General features: G+C 47.3%; 1 protein-coding gene across 1 annotated transcript in view; it reads left to right on the plus strand.

Annotated features, from left to right (window-relative positions):
- ldb2a (LIM domain binding 2a) overlaps window positions 1-22,500 on the plus strand; it is a 148,823-nt gene that overhangs the window by 112,574 nt on the left and 13,749 nt on the right. The window contains 3 exon segments of the mRNA XM_056275057.1: window positions 1,914-1,997; window positions 16,338-16,461; window positions 21,507-21,559. Coding sequence (XP_056131032.1) covers window positions 1,914-1,997; window positions 16,338-16,461; window positions 21,507-21,559 — 261 coding nt within the window.

The raw sequence follows: 22,500 nt of genomic DNA on the forward strand, positions 1-22,500 counted from the left end.
AGGAGGCATGTGGTAGTGTGCAGAGGGGGTGGAGCAGCAGAGGGGGTGGAGTAGAGACCGGGACGGCTCGGAAGAGTGGGGTAATTGGCCAAGTACAATAGGGGAGAGATAAAAATAAACCAGTCGTAGGATGACAGAACAAATGACTATTCTCCTCTTCCATGACGCAAGCCTGTGATTGGCTGTAGAGGGAGAGGGCGGGGCTCTCATGAACCAATCACCTTTTCACAGGTACCCAGTACTGACAGGTTAGGCTGCCCCCCCCTCCTTCCCCCCCGCTGTGCCGACACCGGGACAACACTCCATTCAGCACACCGTGGATAGCGAATGATAATCGGCTCACGGTGAAAATCTGCAAATTGAAAAAGGAATGAAACCCAAACATGAGAACGGGTTTCTGTAGCCGTCAGCTTGGTTCTGAGAGAGGCCGCCTGTTATTATTCCGCACCTCTTTTCAGCTCAGGCCCGGGAAGTACTAATGAGGTTATGCAAAACAGTCCAGTTAGGGTATGAAAGTGTATTTTAAATCACCGACATGGCACGTTTTAATACATATTTTACACGTGGCGCCGGTGTTTGAGGTTCGGGCCGTGTGTCCGGTGACACGGCCCGCTTAACGACTGATGGTTAACACTGCGTGATTTGACCTTCACGCGGGCATATCCGAGAAAAAAGTCCTGGAAAACGGTTTCCTAAAAAGAATGGGGGTGGTGTGGTGGTGGTGGTGGTGGTGGGGGGGGGGTATGTTGAAATATCCACACAAGCGGCGCTAACCGAGACCGACTCCTCCGCCTTTAATTGTACCCGACAGTCAAACCCAGTCCGCGTTTCTGTTCCAGTGCTGCCAATTACATTCGCCCTTAAACCGGCTCCGCGGCCGTGGACTCCGCAGAACGGCTCTCCGTCTTCACCCCGGCTTCCTCCTCGCCGGCTCGTGAGGGGAGGCGGAGTGATGCATTTTTCATAAGGGGGTTGAATGGGAGCGTGCTCGCCGCATCTCCTCAGACCGGCCCGTGTTTTTGTTCCATCAATATCTGCAGCTTCTTCCCTTTTTTTCTTTTTTTTTGTTGCTTATCCTTGGAGCCACTAACAAGCCGGCTGAATAATCATAAGGAGAGATCTGCAGCACGTCCCTTCTCTTCCTGTGGGGGGGGGGGGCGGGGCAGGGGGCAGGGGGGGGGGTTTCTATAAGCGGCGTTTCGGCTTTATGTTCTGTGTCGTTCTTCGGGTTTCGTGGTGGCTGCCACGTTGGCGTGCAGGTCCCGCTCCCCTTCCCTGCTCTAAATCTGCAGGCCTTTTGGCCATGTGGCCTTAAATACGCCGCTCGGCATGTGTGTGTGTGTGTGTGCGTAAATGTGCGTAACCCGGTGGTCACGCTGTCCGCGAGGTCACGTCACACAATCGTTACACAATATGACCGCTAACTATACCACACACACACACACACACACACACATCCTAACGCACAGGAAATGAACCTTCCCTACATCGGCGTCACGTTCCTCACTTACGCGGACGCCGCGAGATCCTTTCCTCTGTGATGTTCCAGATCACTCTCGTCCCATTCCCAGATTTTCCAAACCGGGAAATATATCCGATTAATTTTCCACGTTTGACCCGACAACACAGACGCTGCGAGGTGATAAAATAACCATGATTTATCGCCGCATTTCGCCTCCACCCGGAATATTTAATGAAAAGGAAAAGCGGGAATAACGGCGTTGAGTAACTGTTGTGATGACTCGGGGGTGGGAATGTGTCTCCTGTGTATATTCCACCAACGCAAATGAATGCAGTTGTCTTGCAAATTGCCCGTGGTTAATTTGTTAAGTTCTGTTAAGATGAATGCACAGATCTCCTCTTTACCTTACGTCCTCTCCTGTGGTTCTCCGTCTCCCCCCCCCCCCCTGCAGGCACAAGACCCTCAGGTGCTCGAACAGCTGTCTAAAAACATCACACGCATGGGCCTGACCAACTTCACCCTCAACTACCTCAGGGTAAGAACACGCACGGCATCTGCTGCGTGCACGTGGGGATGGGGGGGGGGCGGGTTATTGCTGTCATCACACACACACACACACACACACACACACACACAACCTGGCATTCATTTTATCTCGTGCCCGGTCGTTTTCTGATGTTCATGTGCACAGATTTCTGCAGAATATTCCCATTTCCACACAGCCTGTGTGTATGGTGCTGGTGTGTATGGTGCTGGTGTGTATGGTGCTGGTGTGTATGATGCTGCTATGTATGGTGCTGGTGTGTATGATGCTGGTATGCATGGTGCTGGTGTGTATGGTGCTGGTGTGTATGGTGCTGGTATGTATGGTGCTGGTGTGTATGGTGCTGGTGTGTATGGTGCTGGTGTGTATGATGCTGCTATGTATGGTGCTGGTGTGTATGATGCTGGTATGTATGGTGCTGGTGTGCATGGTGCTGGTATGCATGGTGCTGGTGTGTATGGTGCTGGTATGTATGATGCTGGTGTGTATGGTGCTGGTGTGTATGGTGCTGGTATGTATGGTGCTGGTATGTATGGTGGTGGTATGTATGGTGCTGGTATGTATGATGCTGGTGTGTATGGTGCTGGTGTGTATGGTGCTGGTATGTATGGTGCTGGTATGTATGGTGGTGGTATGTATGGTGCTGGTGTGCATGGTGCTGGTATGTATGGTGCTGCTATGTATGGTGCTGCTATGTATGGTGCTGGTATGTATGATGCTGGTGTGTATGGTGCTGGTGTGTATGGTGCTGGTATGTATGGTGCTGGTATGTATGGTGGTGGTATGTATGGTGCTGGTATGTATGGTGCTGGTATGTATGGTGCTGGTGTGCATGGTGCTGGTATGTATGGTGCTGGTATGTATGGTGGTGGTATGTATGGTGCTGGTATGTATGATGCTGGTGTGTATGGTGCTGGTGTGTATGGTGCTGGTATGTATGGTGCTGGTATGTATGGTGGTGGTATGTATGGTGCTGGTATGCATGGTGCTGCTATGTATGGTGCTGGTGTGCATGGTGCTGGTATGTATGGTGCTGCTATGTATGGTGCTGGTGTGCATGGTGCTGGTATGTATGGTGCTGCTATGTATGGTGCTGGTGTGCATGGTGCTGGTATGTATGGTGCTGCTATGTATGGTGCTGGTGTGCATGGTGCTGGTATGCATGGTGCTGCTATGTATGGTGCTGGTGTGCATGGTGCTGGTATGTATGGTGCTGGTGTGTATGGTGCTGGTGTGTATGGTGCTGGTATGTATGATGCTGGTATGTATGATGCTGGTATGTATGGTGCTGGTGTGTATGGTGCTGCTATGTATGGTGCTGGTGTGTATGGTGCTGGTGTGTATGGTGCTGGTATGTATGATGCTGGTATGTATGATGCTGGTATGTATGATGCTGGTATGTATGGTGCTGGTGTGTATGGTGCTGGTGTGTATGGTGCTGGTGTGTGATGCTGGTGTGTATGATGCTGGTATGTATGGTGCTGGTGTGTATGGTGCTGGTGTGTATGATGCTGGTATGTATGGTGCTGGTGTGTATGGTGCTGGTGTGTATGATGCTGGTATGTATGATGCTGGTATGTATGGTGCTGGTGTGTGATGCTGGTATGTATGGTGCTGGTGTGTGATGCTGGTGTGTATGGTGCTGGTATGTATGGTGCTGGTGTGTATGATGCTGGTATGTATGGTGCTGGTGTGTATGGTGCTGGTGTGTATGATGCTGGTATGTATGATGCTGGTGTGTATGATGCTGGTATGTATGATGCTGGTATGTATGGTGCTGGTGTGTGATGCTGGTGTGTATGATGCTGGTATGTATGGTGCTGGTGTGTATGGTGCTGGTATGTATGATGCTGGTATGTATGGTGCTGGTGTGTATGGTGCTGGTGTGTATGGTGCTGGTGTGTATGATGCTGGTATGTATGGTGCTGGTGTGTATGGTGCTGGTATGTATGATGCTGGTATGTATGGTGCTGGTGTGGTGATGGGACGTCCACCGCGGTGGTGTTTGTCACATTTATGAAAACGGAATAATGCAACACAGGTTAAACAAAAGAAAATGGCGGTAGATTGGCTCGTCCAGCAGATGCGGTTTAAAAGAAGGCCTGCAGATTAATTAGCAAACACACTTTGTGTCCAGTACTGGTACACATGGTGTAGTATAAATACATTGCAGTATATAGTATAAATACATTACACCTGTTTAATTTTTATTTTTTTTCACGATTTCCCCCCTTTTTTTCCTCCCCTATCGTATTTGGCCAGTTACCCCCACTCTTCCTGTCCTGGTCTCTGCTCCACCCCCCTCTGCCGATCCGGGGAGGGCTGCAGACTACCACATGCCTCCTCTGATACATGTGGAGTCACCAGTCACTTCTTTTCACCTGACAGTGGGAGGATCACGCTATTCCCCCCAGTCCCCCCCCCCCGAATAGGCGCCCCGACTGACTAGAGGAGGTGCTGGTGCAGCGACCAGGACACATACCCACACCCGGCTTCCCACCCGCAGACACGGCCAATTGTGTCTGTAGGGACGCCCAACCAAGCCGGAGGCAACATGGGGATTTGAACTGGCGATCCCTGTGTTGGTAGGCAACAGAATAGACCGCCACGCCACCCAGACACCTACACCAATTTCATTTGAGTTTCGCTTTTCAGATTTCCTCATTTCCTGTATGACATTCAGCCCCCGGTCTGTGGAAAACCACATCTCTGCCAACACGGTGGAGCCGTCCTGCCTGGCCTGACTCTGCTGTTTACCTCCTGCTTATGCTAATTATCCTATTTGCGTACGTGGTCATTTATGTGTATGTGGGGGGGGGGCATTTTTTTTACCCCTCTGGATGCCCGAAACCCCATATTTTGATTTGAAACCCACTTTGGCACCACTGAAGAAGAACGTGCTTGTTGTGTTTTTGTACTTCCTGGAGGAAGGTCGCCGCTTTCGTCTGCGGTCTTCTGCAGCAGACACGGCTGGTCTGCTGCAAAACGGCGTATGAGTCCAGCCTTTACATCCCTCCTTATTTCACATGAGTCCAGCCTTTACATCCCTCCTTATTTCACATGAGTCCAGCCTTTACATCCCTCCTTATTTCACATGTGAGCCCAGCCTTTACATCCCTCCTTATTTCACATGAGTCCAGCCTTTACATCCCTCCTTATTTCACATGAGTCCAGCTTTTACATCCCTCCTTATTTCACATATGAGTCCAGCCTTTACATCCCTCCTTATTTCACATGAGCCCAGCCTTTACATCCCTCCTTATTTCACATGAGTCCAGCCTTTACATCCCTCCTTATTTCACATATGAGTCCAGCCTTTACATCCCTCCTTATTTCACATGAGTCCAGCCTTTACATCCCTCCTTATTTCACATATGAGTCCAGCCTTTACATCCCTCCTTATTTCACATGAGTCCAGCCTTTACATCCCTCCTTATTTCACATGAGTCCAGCCTTTACATCCCTCCTTATTTCACATGAGTCCAGCTTTTATATCCCTCCTTATTTCACATGAGTCCAGCCTTTACATCCCTCCTTATTTCACATGAGTCCAGCCTTTACATCCCTCCTTATTTCACATGTGAGCCCAGCCTTTACATCCCTCCTTATTTCACATGAGTCCAGCCTTTACATCCCTCCTTATTTCACATGAGTCCAGCCTTTACATCCCTCCTTATTTCACATGAGTCCAGCCTTTACATCCCTCCTTATTTCACATGAGCCCAGCCTTTACATCCCTCCTTATTTCACATGAGTCCAGCCTTTACATCCCTCCTTATTTCACATGAGTCCAGCCTTTACATCCCTCCTTATTTCACATGAGTCCAGCCTTTACATCCCTCCTTATTTCACATGAGTCCAGCTTTTATATCCCTCCTTATTTCACATGAGTCCAGCCTTTACATCCCTCCTTATTTCACATGAGTCCAGCCTTTACATCCCTCCTTATTTGACATGTGAGCCCAGCCTTTACATCCCTCCTTATTTCACATGAGCCCAGCCTTTACATCCCTCCTTATTTCACATGAGTCCAGCCTTTACATCCCTCCTTATTTCACATGAGCCCAGCCTTTACATCCCTCCTTATTTCACATATGAGTCCAGCCTTTACATCCCTCCTTATTTCACATGAGCCCAGCCTTTACATCCCTCCTTATTTCACATGAGCCCAGCCTTTATATCCCTCCTTATTTCACATATGAGCCCAGCCTTTACATCCCTCCTTATTTCACATATGAGCCCAGCCTTTACATCCCTCCTTATTTCACATGAGTCCAGCCTTTACATCCCTCCTTATTTCACATGTGAGCCCAGCCTTTACATCCCTCCTTATTTCACATGTGAGGCCAGCCTTTACATCCCTCCTTATTTGACATGTGAGCCCAGCCTTTACATCCCTCCTTATTTCACATATGAGCCCAGCCTTTACATCCCTCCTTATTTCATGTGAGTCCAGCCTTTACATCCCTCCTTATTTCACATATGAGCCCAGCCTTTACATCCCTCCTTATTTCACATATGAGCCCAGCCTTTACATCCCTCCTTATTTCACATATGAGCCCAGCCTTTACATCCCTCCTTATTTCATGTGAGCCCAGCCTTTACATCCCTCCTTATTTCACATATGAGCCCAGCCTTTACATCCCTCCTTATTTCACATGAGCCCAGCCTTTACATCCCTCCTTATTTCACATGAGTCCAGCCTTTACATCCCTCCTTATTTCACATGAGCACAGCCTTTACATCCCTCGTTATTTCATGTGAGCCCAGCCTTTACATCCCTCCTTATTTCACGAGTCCAGCCTTTACATCCCTCCTTATTTCACATGAGTCCAGCCTTTACATCCCTCCTTATTTCACATGAGTCCAGCCTTTACATCCCTCCTTATTTCACATGAGTCCAGCCTTTACATCCCTCCTTATTTCACATGAGTCCAGCTTTTATATCCCTCCTTATTTCACATGAGTCCAGCCTTTACATCCCTCCTTATTTCACATGAGTTCAGCCTTTACATCCCTCCTTATTTCACATGTGAGCCCAGCCTTTACATCCCTCCTTATTTCACATATGAGTCCAGCCTTTACATCCCTCCTTATTTCACATGAGCCCAGCCTTTACATCCCTCCTTATTTCACATGAGCCCAGCCTTTATATCCCTCCTTATTTCACATATGAGCCCAGCCTTTACATCCCTCCTTATTTCACATATGAGCCCAGCCTTTACATCCCTCCTTATTTCACATGTGAGCCCAGCCTTTACATCCCTCCTTATTTCACATGTGAGGCCAGCCTTTACATCCCTCCTTATTTCACATGTGAGCCCAGCCTTTACATCCCTCCTTATTTCACATATGAGCCCAGCCTTTACATCCCTCCTTATTTCACATATGAGCCCAGCCTTTACATCCCTCCTTATTTCACATATGAGCCCAGCCTTTACATCCCTCCTTATTTCACATATGAGCCCAGCCTTTACATCCCTCCTTATTTCATGTGAGCCCAGCCTTTACATCCCTCCTTATTTCACATATGAGCCCAGCCTTTACATCCCTCCTTATTTCACATGAGCCCAGCCTTTACATCCCTCCTTATTTCATGTGAGCCCAGCCTTTACATCCCTCCTTATTTCACGAGTCCAGCCTTTACATCCCTCCTTATTTCACATGAGCACAGCCTTTACATCCCTCCTTATTTCATGTGAGCCCAGCCTTTACATCCCTCCTTATTTCACATGAGTCCAGCCTTTACATCCCTCCTTATTTCATGTGAGCCCAGCCTTTACATCCCTCCTTATTTCACATATGAGCCCAGCCTTTACATCCCTCCTTATTTCACATGAGCCCAGCCTTTACATCCCTCCTTATTTCATGTGAGCCCAGCCTTTACATCCCTCCTTATTTCATGTGAGTCCAGCCTTTACATCCCTCCTTATTTCACATATGAGTCCAGCCTTTACATCCCTCCTTATTTGACATGTGAGCCCAGCCTTTACATCCCTCCTTATTTCACATATGAGCCCAGCCTTTACATCCCTCCTTATTTCACATGTGAGCCCAGCCTTTACATCCCTCCTTATTTCATGTGAGCCCAGCCTTTACATCCCTCCTTATTTCACATATGAGCCCAGCCTTTACATCCCTCCTTATTTCACATGAGTCCAGCCTTTACATCCCTCCTTATTTCACATATGAGCCCAGCCTTTACATCCCTCCTTATTTCACATATGAGCCCAGCCTTTACATCCCTCCTTATTTCATGTGAGCCCAGCCTTTACATCCCTCCTTATTTCACATGAGTCCAGCCTTTACATCCCTCCTTATTTCATGTGAGCCCAGCCTTTACATCCCTCCTTATTTCACATATGAGCCCAGCCTTTACATCCCTCCTTATTTCACATGAGTCCAGCCTTTACATCCCTCCTTATTTCACATATGAGCCCAGCCTTTACATCCCTCCTTATTTCACATATGAGCCCAGCCTTTACATCCCTCCTTATTTCACATGTGAGCCCAGCCTTTACATCCCTCCTTATTTCACATATGAGCCCAGCCTTTACATCCCTCCTTATTTCACATGTGAGCCCAGCCTTTACATCCCTCCTTATTTCATGTGAGTCCAGCCTTTACATCCCTCCTTATTTCACATATGAGCCCAGCCTTTACATCCCTCCTTATTTCATGTGAGTCCAGCCTTTACATCCCTCCTTATTTCACATATGAGCCCAGCCTTTACATCCCTCCTTATTTCATGTGAGTCCAGCCTTTACATCCCTCCTTATTTCACATATGAGCCCAGCCTTTACATCCCTCCTTATTTCACATATGAGCCCAGCCTTTACATCCCTCCTTATTTCATGTGAGTCCAGCCTTTACATCCCTCCTTATTTCACATATGAGTCCAGCCTTTACATCCCTCCTTATTTGACATGTGAGCCCAGCCTTTACATCCCTCCTTATTTCACATATGAGCCCAGCCTTTACATCCCTCCTTATTTCACATGTGAGCCCAGCCTTTACATCCCTCCTTATTTCATGTGAGTCCAGCCTTTACATCCCTCCTTATTTGACATATGAGCCCAGCCTTTACATCCCTCCTTATTTCACATATGAGCCCAGCCTTTACATCCCTCCTTATTTCATGTGAGTCCAGCCTTTACATCCCTCCTTATTTCACATATGAGCCCAGCCTTTACATCCCTCCTTATTTCACATATGAGCCCAGCCTTTACATCCCTCCTTATTTCATGTGAGTCCAGCCTTTACATCCCTCCTTATTTCACATATGAGTCCAGCCTTTACATCCCTCCTTATTTGACATGTGAGCCCAGCCTTTACATCCCTCCTTATTTCACATATGAGCCCAGCCTTTACATCCCTCCTTATTTCACATGTGAGCCCAGCCTTTACATCCCTCCTTATTTCATGTGAGTCCAGCCTTTACATCCCTCCTTATTTGACATATGAGCCCAGCCTTTACATCCCTCCTTTTTTCACAGGTTTGTTTGTGCTCTTCACCCCACAGCTGACTGACAGCTACGACTTCCAAGTCGAAGCGAGCAAGAGAGAGAGTGGGGGGAGAGCAAGAGGGGGGAGAGGGGGGGAGAGAAAGAGAGAGAGCGACAGAGAGAGAGCAGTGAAATAATTGGATAGAGAAAATTAGCATAACATTAATGAACGCTCCCTGTTGAGATTCCTAATTGTGAAATGCCGTGCAAATCAGGGAACGGCACCTCCGCCGTCTATTATAAGCAGAGAGGAGAGAGAGAGAGACAAAGAGAGGAGAGAGAGAGAGAGAGAGAGAGAGAGAGAGGGAAAGAGAGGAGAGAGAGAGAGAAAGTGAGAGCGGTGCTGTTATTATTTTTGTTTTGCTGTAACAATGATTCTTTTTTTTTATTCACGCTGGATGTGAGTGTAGTGGTGCCGGCGCAGGAAGAACATCACTCAGCCCCGCCGAGCAGCTCGCCGTGCTTTATTGTGTTCAGCCAGAGCTCGCGAGGAGGAAAGAGGAGCGCTTTTTCTTTTTTCTTTTTTTTTTACGGAGGAGGTGAAACAGTCGCTGTAGAAACAACAACAGCAGAACTGCCTGTAACCAGAACGACATGGCTGACCTTCCAAGTCCAAACCTCCAATACTTCAACACACACACACACACACACACACACACACACACACATGCGCGGGTTGTGGGTTTCTTGGAGGTGAGGTAGGAATTGACAGACCACAACACATCATGCTGCAAAAAAAAAAACCAAAACAATCTTAACATTTATCTTTTCTATTATTTTTGTGAATAAAAGAAAATAAACACAAAAACAAACCAGCGGCTGAACCAACACAGCGTTGGCACACCAGTTATTAACACATGACATACACAACAGCAGCCTAGTGGCGTTATGCTTTAACTATAATTCTGGATTTTCATAGCTCTCCCCATCATCCATATCAGTTATGATGTTGGACGTGGACCACCGCTGGACTCAGCTTTACAGCGGTGTCTTATGGGACACCTGGACAGGAGTGTCCAACATGTTTCAACAAGTCCAGTTTAACCCAGTTATCTAAACCAGGTATGTGGAAGTGAAGGTTAAAAGTTATGACGTGAGGTGTCCAGTATGATCAGCGGTGCTGATCTACTTCCTGGTTCAGCCTGCAGGAAGTAGCAGCCTATACTTCCTGTAGGGGGTAGTAACATCCATAAATTAGTCCGCCAGCACAACAGAGAAGTCACAGATGATGGACAGTCGTGGACAGTGTGACTGACACACTGGGGGGGGGGGGTTGTTGTTTAAACACTCCTGTCCAGGTGTCCCATAAGACACCGCTGTAAAGCCGAGTCCAGCGGTGGTCCATGTCCAACATCTACTGAATGAAGCTGGGGAGTAAAATGACATCATAACTGATATGTGTGATGGAAAAACTATAAAAAATTTAAGAAAATATGAAGAAATATTTAATATAATAATACATATTTAATATATAATTAAATGATTAATATATAATTATTTCAAAGCGAGAGGCAAGATTGAGATGGTTTGGACATGTGTGGAGGAGAGATGCTGGGTATATTGGGAGAAGGATGCTGAATATGGAGCTGCCAGGGAAGAGGAGAAGAGGAAGGCCAAAGAGGAGGTTTAGGGATGTGGTGAGGGAGGACATGCAGGTGGCTGGTGTGACAGAGGAAGATGCAGAGGACAGGAAGAGATGGAAACTGATGAGCCGCTGTGGCGCCCCCTAACGGAAACAGCCGAAAGTAGTAGTTGTAGATTTAATATGTAATTAATATCTAATAAAATAAATACATAATTGTAAAATGGAAAAATATAAAAAATATTAAATATATTAATAATTATATGATATATAACTAATATATAATAAAATTAATATTAATAATTAATATATTATAAAAATACAAAAATGAATATATTAATAATTATATGATATATAATTAATATATTATAAAATGGAAAAAATATGAAAAAATTATATATTAAATATATACTCTATAATTAATTTATAATAAAATATATAAATATATTTAAAATGTAAAATATGAAAAAAGATTTAATATATTAATGAATATGTAATATATTATTATATAATAAAATAAAAAATAGTGTAATAAAATGGAGTAAATGTTGGGGGAAACGACAAATACAGCATGTTCCTGATTTGTGATGCTAAAACAAGACCCAGGTTGTAAAAAAAAAAACAAAAAAAAAAACGTGGAATTATCCTTCAACGTTGAGTGATGAGGTTGGTAAGAGGGTGCCAGATTATCAGAATGGTTTCCTCTCCGGTTGATGTACAATAGTGTTTTACATTTCCTCCGTGTGTGAAACATTCCACCCGCTCCCTTAGCCACATTTTAAATGTTTGAATCTTAACGGGATTTCCAGGATTGCTGGGAAAAAGAAAGCTGTCAGGCGAACATGGCTGAGCCTCTCCGCTGCCTGTCAGATTACCTGCTTCAGCAGCGCCCGACAACAACATCTCCATCCAGCCCCAGATTTAATCTGCAGCGTTACTCTGCAGGCCTTCTCTCCTGACACAGGCCAGGAAGCTGCAGGCGCCGCACATGGCAGACATTCCTCTTTACCGTCAAAAACTTGGAAATATTGAAGTGACTTAAATGTATTAACGCTTGTTTCTAGAATATTCTCATTGATTCCTATTGGAAACATGAAATTAACTCCGCTGGCTGAGAGCGTGTCGTCAGTCGTTTTAGGGAAAAATAAGATTTAAATGGATGATTAATAAGTCTCAGTAATAGACGATAGGAGGTGGTGAGATGGATGGACAGCCTTTAGCATGTCTCACACACACACACACACACACACACACACACACACACACACACACACACACACACACACACGTGCATAATAATTTCTTTTCCACTGTTATCTCAGGGTGCCATGGTAAAATACACCCTTTCCTCCCAGTTTACCGGTAATAAACGCCTTTCCCTGCGTTTATCAGTCCCTCCATGAGACTGACAGCTTCCTGGCCAAGGGTTACAGCTGCCCTTTCTCCGGCTCTCTCTCTCTCTCTCTCTTTTTTCCTTTTTTTTTTCCGAAGGGATATTTAAGCGTTTCCATGTTTTGCCGTCGCTGATTTCCTACCATTCAGACCCAAAATAGCCCTTGTTTTCGGGCTGGGAGCCAGGGGTTTGTTAGCTGAGCCGTAGAGAGGGGTAATACCGCCGTGTCAGGAGGCGAACAGGGGATTAGTCTGCGGCGCGGATGTTCACTTTACCTCCAGCCGGGGGCCGTCACACACACACACACACACACACACACACACACACACACACACACACACACACACACACACACACACACACACACACACACGGGACGGCAACACACACCGCTGTGTGTCTACGTCAGCCTGGCTTGACGTGAGCCGGGCCTTTAAAACGTTGCAGATTGAATCTTCTGCCCGGATCAGATATCTCATATCTCGTATCCCGTATAGAAAACATGACAGAATACACAAAGCATGTTGGGACTCACGCTGCGGTGAGGTGACGCGGATAAAAACACTGGTAATACAGCATAGACAAGAAGCCGTGTAGCACACTAACTAACGCTGATGCAGAAGGGGCGTCCGGGTGGCGTAGCGGTCTCGATCGTTGGTTCGAATCCCCATGTTACCTCCGGCTTGGTCGGGCGTCCCTACAGACACAATTGGCCGTGTCTGCGGGTAGGAAGCCGGGTGTGGGTATGTGTACTGGTTTCTCCTCTAGCGCCTCCTCTGGTCAGTCAGGGAACTGGGGGGGAATAGCATGATCCTCCCACGTGCTACGCCCCCCTGGTGAAACTCCTCACTGTCAGGTGAAAAGAAGCGGCTGGTGACTCCACACGTATGGGAGGAGGCATGTGGTAGTCCGCAGCCCTCCCCGGATCGGCAGAGGGGGTGGAGCAGAGACCGGGACGGCTCGGAAGAGTGGGGTAATTGGCCGGGTACAATTGGGGAGAACAAAGGGAGAAAAATAAAAATTGAGTTAATTTCAGAGGAGTCTTTCAGACTGTCCTGGAGGTCACGGAGGTGGTGCTGAGAGCACAGACTGTATAATAAAGATGGCCGTCACACCTGTGACGTCACCCATTGGTTTCTGACGGGGCCTTTTGAAACCTCAAGCTGGGTTTTACGCCTGCTGCGATCTCGTCAGCTGATGGAGCCAGAAAGTCCAAATTTGGGCAGCAGGGTGTAGCGTGGGTGGGACCTCTGTCATGCCACTTTTGTTTAATCCTTAATAACACAACAACAACTCGGACTGTTTAAATTGCAAATTTGGAAAACAACAAAGAAATCTTCTCTCTTCCCTCAGTGACCGCTGCCCAAAGCCCTTTGAGCAAAGCAGCCAAACCCCAAAATGTCCCGGAGGAGCTGCTCAGTATACATTGTTGTACAACAATAGAAGTTTGTGGTTGTTCTTGGCAACCATTGAAAATAGACCGTTGAATTGTGGGAATTTGCACTCAAATCAACAACTTCTTGAAACACAAGACTGAACTTATAAGTTAGAAGGGAGAAATGGGAGAATCGACCCGGCGGACGAACCTGAACAGCTTTGTGTGGCATTCTGTAAGGTCGCCCCAGTGACAACGCTGAGCTGTGGATTCAGCGAAAAGCCTTGAGGTGCTCGACACTGGAGGACTGTGTAGGTGGACGGGCACACCACATTGTACTTCATCCAGATCTTAAAATATGTAAAGTCACAGTCCTGGATCTCCTGGTTTTACTGGACCAGTGTGTCTCCTGGGCAGGTGCTGGTGAGGTGGGTGGTGTCCGAGCTCCGTTCAGGATGAATGAGAGTCAGAAACAAACCAGAAAACCGGGTTTAACCCGAGTTTTACTTATTGATGTAGTACTATGTGTTGGTAAAGGTCTTCTGCCAGCTTGTTCTGTCCTATCTGCTGGTTCGACACAACACCTTCACTTCTTCTTCACACTCAACACTACCTGCCTTCTTCTTCCTCATTTGGCTGCTATGATGAAGGTAGAAAACACTGTGCACCCTGTCATTTTTCCTGGCAAAGTCCTACCAGACACCAACCATTCATATTCACTGCTACTACTTTCAGCTGCTCCCATTAGGGGGCGCCACAGTGGATCATCTGTTTCCATCTCTTCCTGTCCTCTGCATCTTCCTCTGTCACACCAGCCACCTGCATGTCCTCCCTCACCACATCCATAACCCTCCTCTTTGGCCTTCCTCGTTTCCTCTCCCCTGGCAGCGCCGTATTCAGCATCCTTTTCCCTGACACTCTTCTCCACCCACTCCACCCTGACTGCACTTTCTTCTTCACTCCCCGTTACTTTGGACAGTTGACCCCAAGTATTTAAACTCATACATCTTCGTCGCCTCTACTCCTTGCGTCCTCACCATTCCACTGTCCTCCTTCTCATTCACACATATGTATTCCGTCTTGCTCCTACTAACTTTCATTCCTCTTCTCTCCAGTGCATACCTCCACCTCTCCAGGCTCTGCTCCACCTGCACCCTACTCTCGCTACAGATCACAATGTCATCCGCAAACATCATAGTCACGGAGACTCCTGCCTGATCTTATCCATCACCCTTGCAAACAAGAAAGGGCTCAGACCAACCATTCACATCGCATACTGCTTTTTTCCTCAGATCACCCACAGCGATGTAGACACACCACCACCTGTAGGAGGCGCTATCCACGATGTTGGGACATATTACCCGTACTGACTCCATATCTGCGAACATTAACAAGTGTCCTTCTATGACTGGTGGTGTTCTGTCGATATGTGCTACCTATGGAGATGTGCTACTTAGCGGTGCTGCACATGGTTAGCAGAGGTTAGCATTAGCCTGCTATCGATTCGCACTATGGTAGCATATTTCCACAAGGCAGCGTAAATCGTCAGAACACCGGCAGAGACCGAGGCGACTCTGAGATTCGGCCTGAGAGGACTTTGGTTCGCGAGTAAGCCTTCAGGACTCTCTTGTGAACTCAGGCATGTTTGCAGAGCCGTGCTGTATGTCTGTTGTCTGTGTCGTGAATAGAAATTTAAAAAATAACGATGCCTAGTTACACAAAAGGAAAGGTAACTTGACAGTTAGTAGGTTATGTCCACAGATGACCGTGTGACAGCCGTGTAGGCTGGATCCTCAAATACCACTCAAATCAACATGATATGGATTAGGGCTAAATCAATTAGATGATTAATCAGTTAGTGACAAAAAAACTGATTATCATTTTGGTAACTTTTGCTGCATAAATACTTGGATATGCCTGTCTATGTCCCATATGTCATTATAGAATTAATATTTTAGGCTGCTCGTCAGACTAGTTAACGGATCTGAGACACCATGTTGGCCTCTGGGAACTTAGTGACGAATGTTTGTCATTATTGTTAATATTTTGCAGATTAAATGATTAATCATTTATCATTTGAACAGAGCCTTTGCTTGCATGTGCATCTTCTGGATCGTAGCTTTACGACCACACAACTCTGTGTGTGTGTGTGTGTGTGTCTGTGTGTGTGATAAACACATTACTTTGCGGTGTAAAGTACCAAACGATGGCTTCGCCTCGTATTTATCTGTCCGTCAAGTCCTTGTCGGCTATTAATCACCGACAAACCTGTTTATTAAAAGCCTTTCATAAACTAGGGTCCATAAAAGTTGCAGGTCGGCCGTGCTCCTCCATCACTCCGTCACGTCAGCACGGGGGCCGTTAAACCACACCTTCAAACAGCCACGCTGCATCTACAGTATACGGTCCATCTCACGGATGCACCGGCAAGTTGTGCCCTGCTCACCGTGTGTCTTGTCCTGATGTTTCCCCCCAGTTGTGTGTCATCCTGGAGCCCATGCAGGAGCTCATGTCCCGGCACAAGACGTACAACCTCAGCCCGCGGGACTGTCTGAAGACATGCCTGTTCCAAAAGTGGCAGAGGATGGTCGCACCACCAGGTAACTCATACTGAACTACACACACCCACACACACACACACACCTGCCAGTCAAACCTCATCTAATGGAACCAATCAGAGGTGTGGACTCGAGTCACATGACTAGGACCTTAGTCAGATGACTCACAAATGTGAAAACTTAAGACTTGACAAAAAAATGACTTGCAATTGGATTTAGGCCTTAACACCAGTGACTCATGACTTGGGCTTGGACTTTCTGACTTGAAGGACTTGATACCTTCTCCAAGTCCAAAGATGAAATGCTTTTAAAAGCTGTGCAGCAAGTCAGCTCTTACTTCCCACCATTACAGAATACACATTCACACACAGTTTATGGAGATTCGTGATGTGTGTAAGTGTAGCATGTTAACTATTACTCTGTTGTTAAACTTTTGAGATGCATCAGATTTGATGAAGAGCGCATAACGACTTGTTTAGGAGTCGAGACTTAAAGGTCTTGACTTGGGTCCTGAGTGTTGACACTTGGGACTCGTTTGTGACTTGGAGAACAATGACTTGGTCCCTCCTCTGGATTCAAGATATCTAATTAAAAATGCTATTAACATGACAAACCAGGGCGTCCGGGTAGGGTAGCGGTCTATTCCGTTGCCTACCAACACGGGGATCGCCAGTTCGAATCCCTGTCTTACCTCCGGCTTGGTCGGGCGTCCCTACGGACACAATTGGCCGTGTCTGCGGGTGGGAAGCCGGGTGTGGGTATGTGTCCTGGTTGCTGCACTAGCGCCTCTTGTGGTCGGTCAGGGCGCCTTTTCAGGGGAGGAGGGGGAACTGGGGGGAATAGCGTGATCCTCCCACGTGCTACGTCCCCTGGTGAAACCCCTCACTGTCAGGTGAAAAGAAGCGGCTGGTGACTCCACATGTATGGGAGGAGGCAGGTGGTAGTCTGCAGCCCTCCCTGGATCGGCAGAGGGGGTGGAGCAGAGACCGGGACCTCTCGGAAGAGTGGGGTAATTGGCCAAGTACAATTAGGGAGAAAAACGGGGGGGGGGGGATGACATGACAAAGCAAGTGAATATATCCAAGAAAGCATTGTAGGTGTATTTATAATGAAGTATAAACATGTTTATAGTGTGTTATTACTATGACCATAAGAACCTGTGGTGGTTTATACGTGGTTATAAAGCATGTCATAAGGTTTTCTAACTATGTAATGATGACTTATGGACCACGTTTATGTACTACATTGGTCTTTGCGTGAATAAATCACTGGGCTCTTACAGGACATGATTTGTGGTTGTAGAGTTTATGAAGCACTTCTCTCTCATAAGAGGTTATGAATGGTGCTTCATAAAGCTCTGTAACGCAGTATGACAGCTGGTTCATTTACGGCGGGGATTCATAAAGCTTCATGGTTCACTATGAACAAGCATCTCAATTAAAGCGGGGACAAAAATGCATGAAAAGTGGTTGGTATTGTTACCTGTGTAATTTAGATTACACGTCTTGCAGAAATTTGATCGTTTTGTGAACCAAGAGCATCCCGGACACACGCGCCTGTAGAAAAACGGCGTAATTTGCCTTTAATTGAAGGGCGCGGGCACGTTTTTAAGCCTCCCAACAGTGGATGTGTCGTTCTTTGAACGAGACTCTTCGGTGGTTTTGTTTTATTTTTTCACCGCATCATTTGTGTATCCAAAATAAGCATCACATACGTCGATGCCTCGGCCGAGTTTCTGCCGCCAGGTGTATGAAATTAATCAGGATCCAGCGGTGCTTCTGGAATCTTCATAGCGACGCTAACAGACCTCTCAGCCGGCTGTGATTGATGTTTTAAGGGCTGCTTTTTTGAAAAATAGCAGCCCTTAAATTGGCTGTGTGCTGTTGGGCTGCTGCTGGTGGTGGTGGGGAGGGGGGCGGGAAGGAGGGGCGGGAGAAGTTTAAGAGACATCGGAGGGGCTGCAAATTACAGCCGAGCTCGGCGAGGCGCGACGAGGTGTCTTTAGGAAGACACGCCGCTGGAAAAGCCTTTGACTTTAATTAAGACGCCGCCGTAATCAAACCGGCTGATCCGGCTCCTCGGCATCAAACAGTGTTCCACATCGGCATAAAAAGGAGAATATTCTCATTTGGACGAGAACACAGGCGAGACTTTAAGCGGAGCGTGGCGTTGGGAAAGACTCGTATAAAACCCCAGTTCTTGTTGTCTGCTTCACGTGGGGGGGGGGGTGGGGGGTTGTGTTACGCGCGCTGAGACGTGTGATGCAGCTCTGACATGACTGCTGTCATGTGACTTCCTGTTTAAAACAGCCAGCATTCCCCCCCTGCCTACAACCACCATGGGCGGTCAAAATGATGGCCGGTTTTTAAACTCTATATTGTGTCAGGATAAATACCCAGTTCAGATATTAATGCATTGCATATGTTAGTATGTCTGTTATGAAACTAACTGACACCAAAATTAACATTTTAACAACCAGAATACTATTTTAAACAATTTAAACTTCATAGCGACGTGGTCGAACTTGAATAGCGAAATTGAAAAAGTGAAAATATGACCTGAAAAACAAAACAGAAAACACATGTTGCTGATCTAACAAACATAACAAGGCCTATAAAACGTGACATGTAGAAAAAGAACTGAAAATAAATATTGAAACAGTCCCAAACAACGACCAGAACTTAAAAACTACTAGAACGACCATGGGCGGTCAAAATGACCGCCGCGGTTTTCAAACTATATTGTGTCACGATAAATACCCAGTTGAGATATTAATGCATTACATGTGTTAGTATGTCTGTTATGAAACTAACTGACACCAAAATTAACATTTTAACAACCAGAATACTATTTTAAACAATTTAAACTTCATAGCGACGTGGTCGAACTTGAATAGCAAAACTGAAAAAGTGAAAATATGACCTGAAAAACAAAATGGAAAACACATGTTGCTAATCTAACAAACGTAACCAGGCCTATAAAACGTGACGTGTAGAAAAAGAACTGAAAATAAATATTGAAACAGTCCCAAACAACGACCAGAACTTAAAAACTACTAGAACGACCACGGGCGGTCAAAATGACTGCCAGTTTTTAAACTCTATATTGTGTCAAGATAAATACCCAGTTGAGATATTAATGCATTACATATGTCAGTATGTCTGTTATGAAACTAGCTGACACCAAAATTAACATTTTAACAACTTTAATACTATTTTTCAAACAATTTAAAATGGCGGCTGTCCAACGCCTGTAAATGCTGCAGCGCCTCGGTGGTAGTCATGGTGCGTCTGTAACCAGACATGTTGGACATAATCACACATCAAGTTTAGACTGTTTCTCTCCACTGGAGGGCGCTAGTGTGTTTCTAGGACAGAGCAACGAACTCCACGAAGGAAATGACGCCACCAACACACGTCATAAACACTGACATGACGCACACCATCACGCGCGAATTACGAGACGGTCATATTGACCGCTCATGGTCGTTTTAGGTGGCTCTTATCATCCCTTTTTCTCTGTGCAGTTGATCTCAAACTCAATTTAATGCAAATATATGCAGTTTTAGGAGCACTCGGGGAGCGGCAGGTCTGTGTTTCCCCCCCCCCCCCCCCCACAAACTTATTAAACTTGGAAAATCCAAAACCATGAAAATGACCGGCTGGGTCGTTGTAGTTTAACGGAGGACTTGTGGACTGCCGGGTGACGGCGTGCGAGGTCCGTCAGCCGTCCTCATCCGCCCCTCCTGTAACTTCACAAGCAGGTTTCAATGTGAAGACCTCCATCCTTCAGTGGCGAGTCCAGGGAGTGGCCTGGGGTGGCGCGTGCCACCCCTGGAATCTGATTGGCCACCCCTATGATTGGCTATCTGCCCGGTCAGAGGCGGGGCTTAGTTTGATGCTGTGATTGGTAGGTGTGTTTATCTTTAGACACAGGAAGTGTAGTGTTGGTAGTTAAAGTAGATGTGGGTAGTGGAGACACAAATGGTCCTAAACTGATGCAGAAAAGGCACAAATGGGTCCGGGGACCCCCACCCCCAACCCCCCCCCCCCCCCCCCGCTTCAAGCCACCCCTGCATAAGTCCCAACCCCTCTTGGGCCACCCGTACACTCAAAGAAGTGTGGCCGGGCCACTGCCCGTCTCGCTCCTCAGTTGCCGGGCTTTTCTCTCCTGAACTTTTCCCCGGATCCGTTGCGTTTCTGAAAGCCGCGCTCTGCTGGAGTGCCCACTTCACCGCTGCATCTGCGGTTTTCCCTTTTTTGCCGGTACTTTCCCCCCCCCCCACCTTTTCCTGCGATTCTTCTGTAACCTGGACACACCGGCCGAAGGCTCCCAGCAGGAAGGAAGCCACGGATGCGTTTAAGCCGCGATAAGTCCTGCTGCTGGAAGCGGAGGAGATCTCAGTGCGTCACCGGTTCAGCGTCGAAGGAAACTCGGCAGGATAAGAACCACAAAAAAAAAAAAAAATGGGGGGGCGGCGGGAGATTGTGTGTGGCGGTGGGCTGGATGTCACACCCGTTCAGGAACCGGAGCGGCGGAGACGCCGAGACACCGACGAGGATTGTTCCGGCTCCGATTCTGCAGCCTCACTCGTGTCTTCTTGTGGGACATGAATATGCATCTCCCCTTGTTATGATTAGTAGGAACCTCGAAAAATGTGCATTTCATCTTCAGATGTGTGTTTGAAGATCACAGCCTGCCGCCCCCTGTCCCCCTCCCCCCTCCCCGAGACTCTAAATGAATAGCAGTTTCCTACTGAAACTTGTTGGGATTTGCAAAACCGTGTACTCATGAATTATGCATTCATTATTTTGTAAATACAAGAAAGTGCTTAACCTATCTCGTTACCTCCCAACTTGCCAGTAATGACGCTTTCACGTGGTCACACTCGTGCTTTAATTGAGCCTTAAGGAATTCTGTATCGCCGGTAATTGGAGTGAAATCGTCTTTTCATGTGAGCAGCGGCGGCGGTGTGTGCAGCCGTCTGTCTCTCTGTCGTGTCTGATATCTGTCTGTCCTTAATGGCGGCACCGAGGTGTCTAATGAGCCAGCCCGCTCAAGTAACTCCTTCTGGTTCCGGTTTGCAGCTGGACACCCACAGAACTTCAAAACGGAAATATTTTCCACAAATCACAAAAAAGGTATCTTCTCTGTCTCAGTGTTGTCCGTCCTCTGCGCCTCCTCCCTGCCCCGTAGGAGCAGGGAGGAGGCGCACATCCCGGAGCTCCGAGGAATGCTGTAGTTTGTGTTTTAAATCCAGCCATGGATGCTCAACTGACCTGGTCCGAAGGAGCAGATAAATTACACGTCTGCATGTGTGCATGAGATTCTTGAATACTTTCTTTAAGAAGGAAGGAAACTGGGGGGGGGGGGCGTCCGGGTGGCGTGGCGGTCTATTCCGCTGCCTACCAACACGGGGATCGCCGGTTCGAATCCCCGTGTTGCCTCCGGCTTGGTCGGGCGTCCCTACAGACACAATTGGCCGTGTCTGCGGGTGGGAAGCCGGATGTGGGTATGTGTCCCTGTCGCTGCACTAGCGCCTCCTCTGGTCGGTCGGGGTGCCTGTTCAGGGGGGAGGGGGAACTGGGGGGGGGGGGAATAGCGTGATCCTCCCACGCGCTACGTCCCCCCGGTGAAACTCCTCACTGTCAGGGGGAAAAGAAGCGGCTGGTGACTCCACACGTATGGGAGGAGGCATGTGGTGGTCCGCAGCCCTCCCCGCATCGGCAGAGGGGGTGGAGCAGTGACCGGGGCGGCTCCGAAGAGAGGGGTAATTGGCGAAGTTCAACCGGGGAGAAAAAGGAGGAGAAAAAAAGGGGAAGGAAACGACAGGAGGGCGTGTGATGCAACAAGACGGTCACGCTCGCCCGGTCGTGTCTGCAGCAACACAAAACAAAGAGACACGAGGATCAAGGCATAGTCAGCCAGAGCCACACGAGTGTTCTCCCAGCCTCGCCGGTTCTAATCTGACATAGGCTATTGAGGCGCGTTGCGCCCCGAAATCATTAACAAAAGTCACATTACACTGAGCAGCGGGTCCATTGTTGAGTGTTTATGCAAATGGATCGGGGTTCGGTCTTA

The sequence above is a fragment of the Lampris incognitus genome, chromosome 1 (assembly GCF_029633865.1).
Source record: "Lampris incognitus isolate fLamInc1 chromosome 1, fLamInc1.hap2, whole genome shotgun sequence".
NCBI lineage: Eukaryota > Metazoa > Chordata > Actinopteri > Lampriformes > Lampridae > Lampris > Lampris incognitus.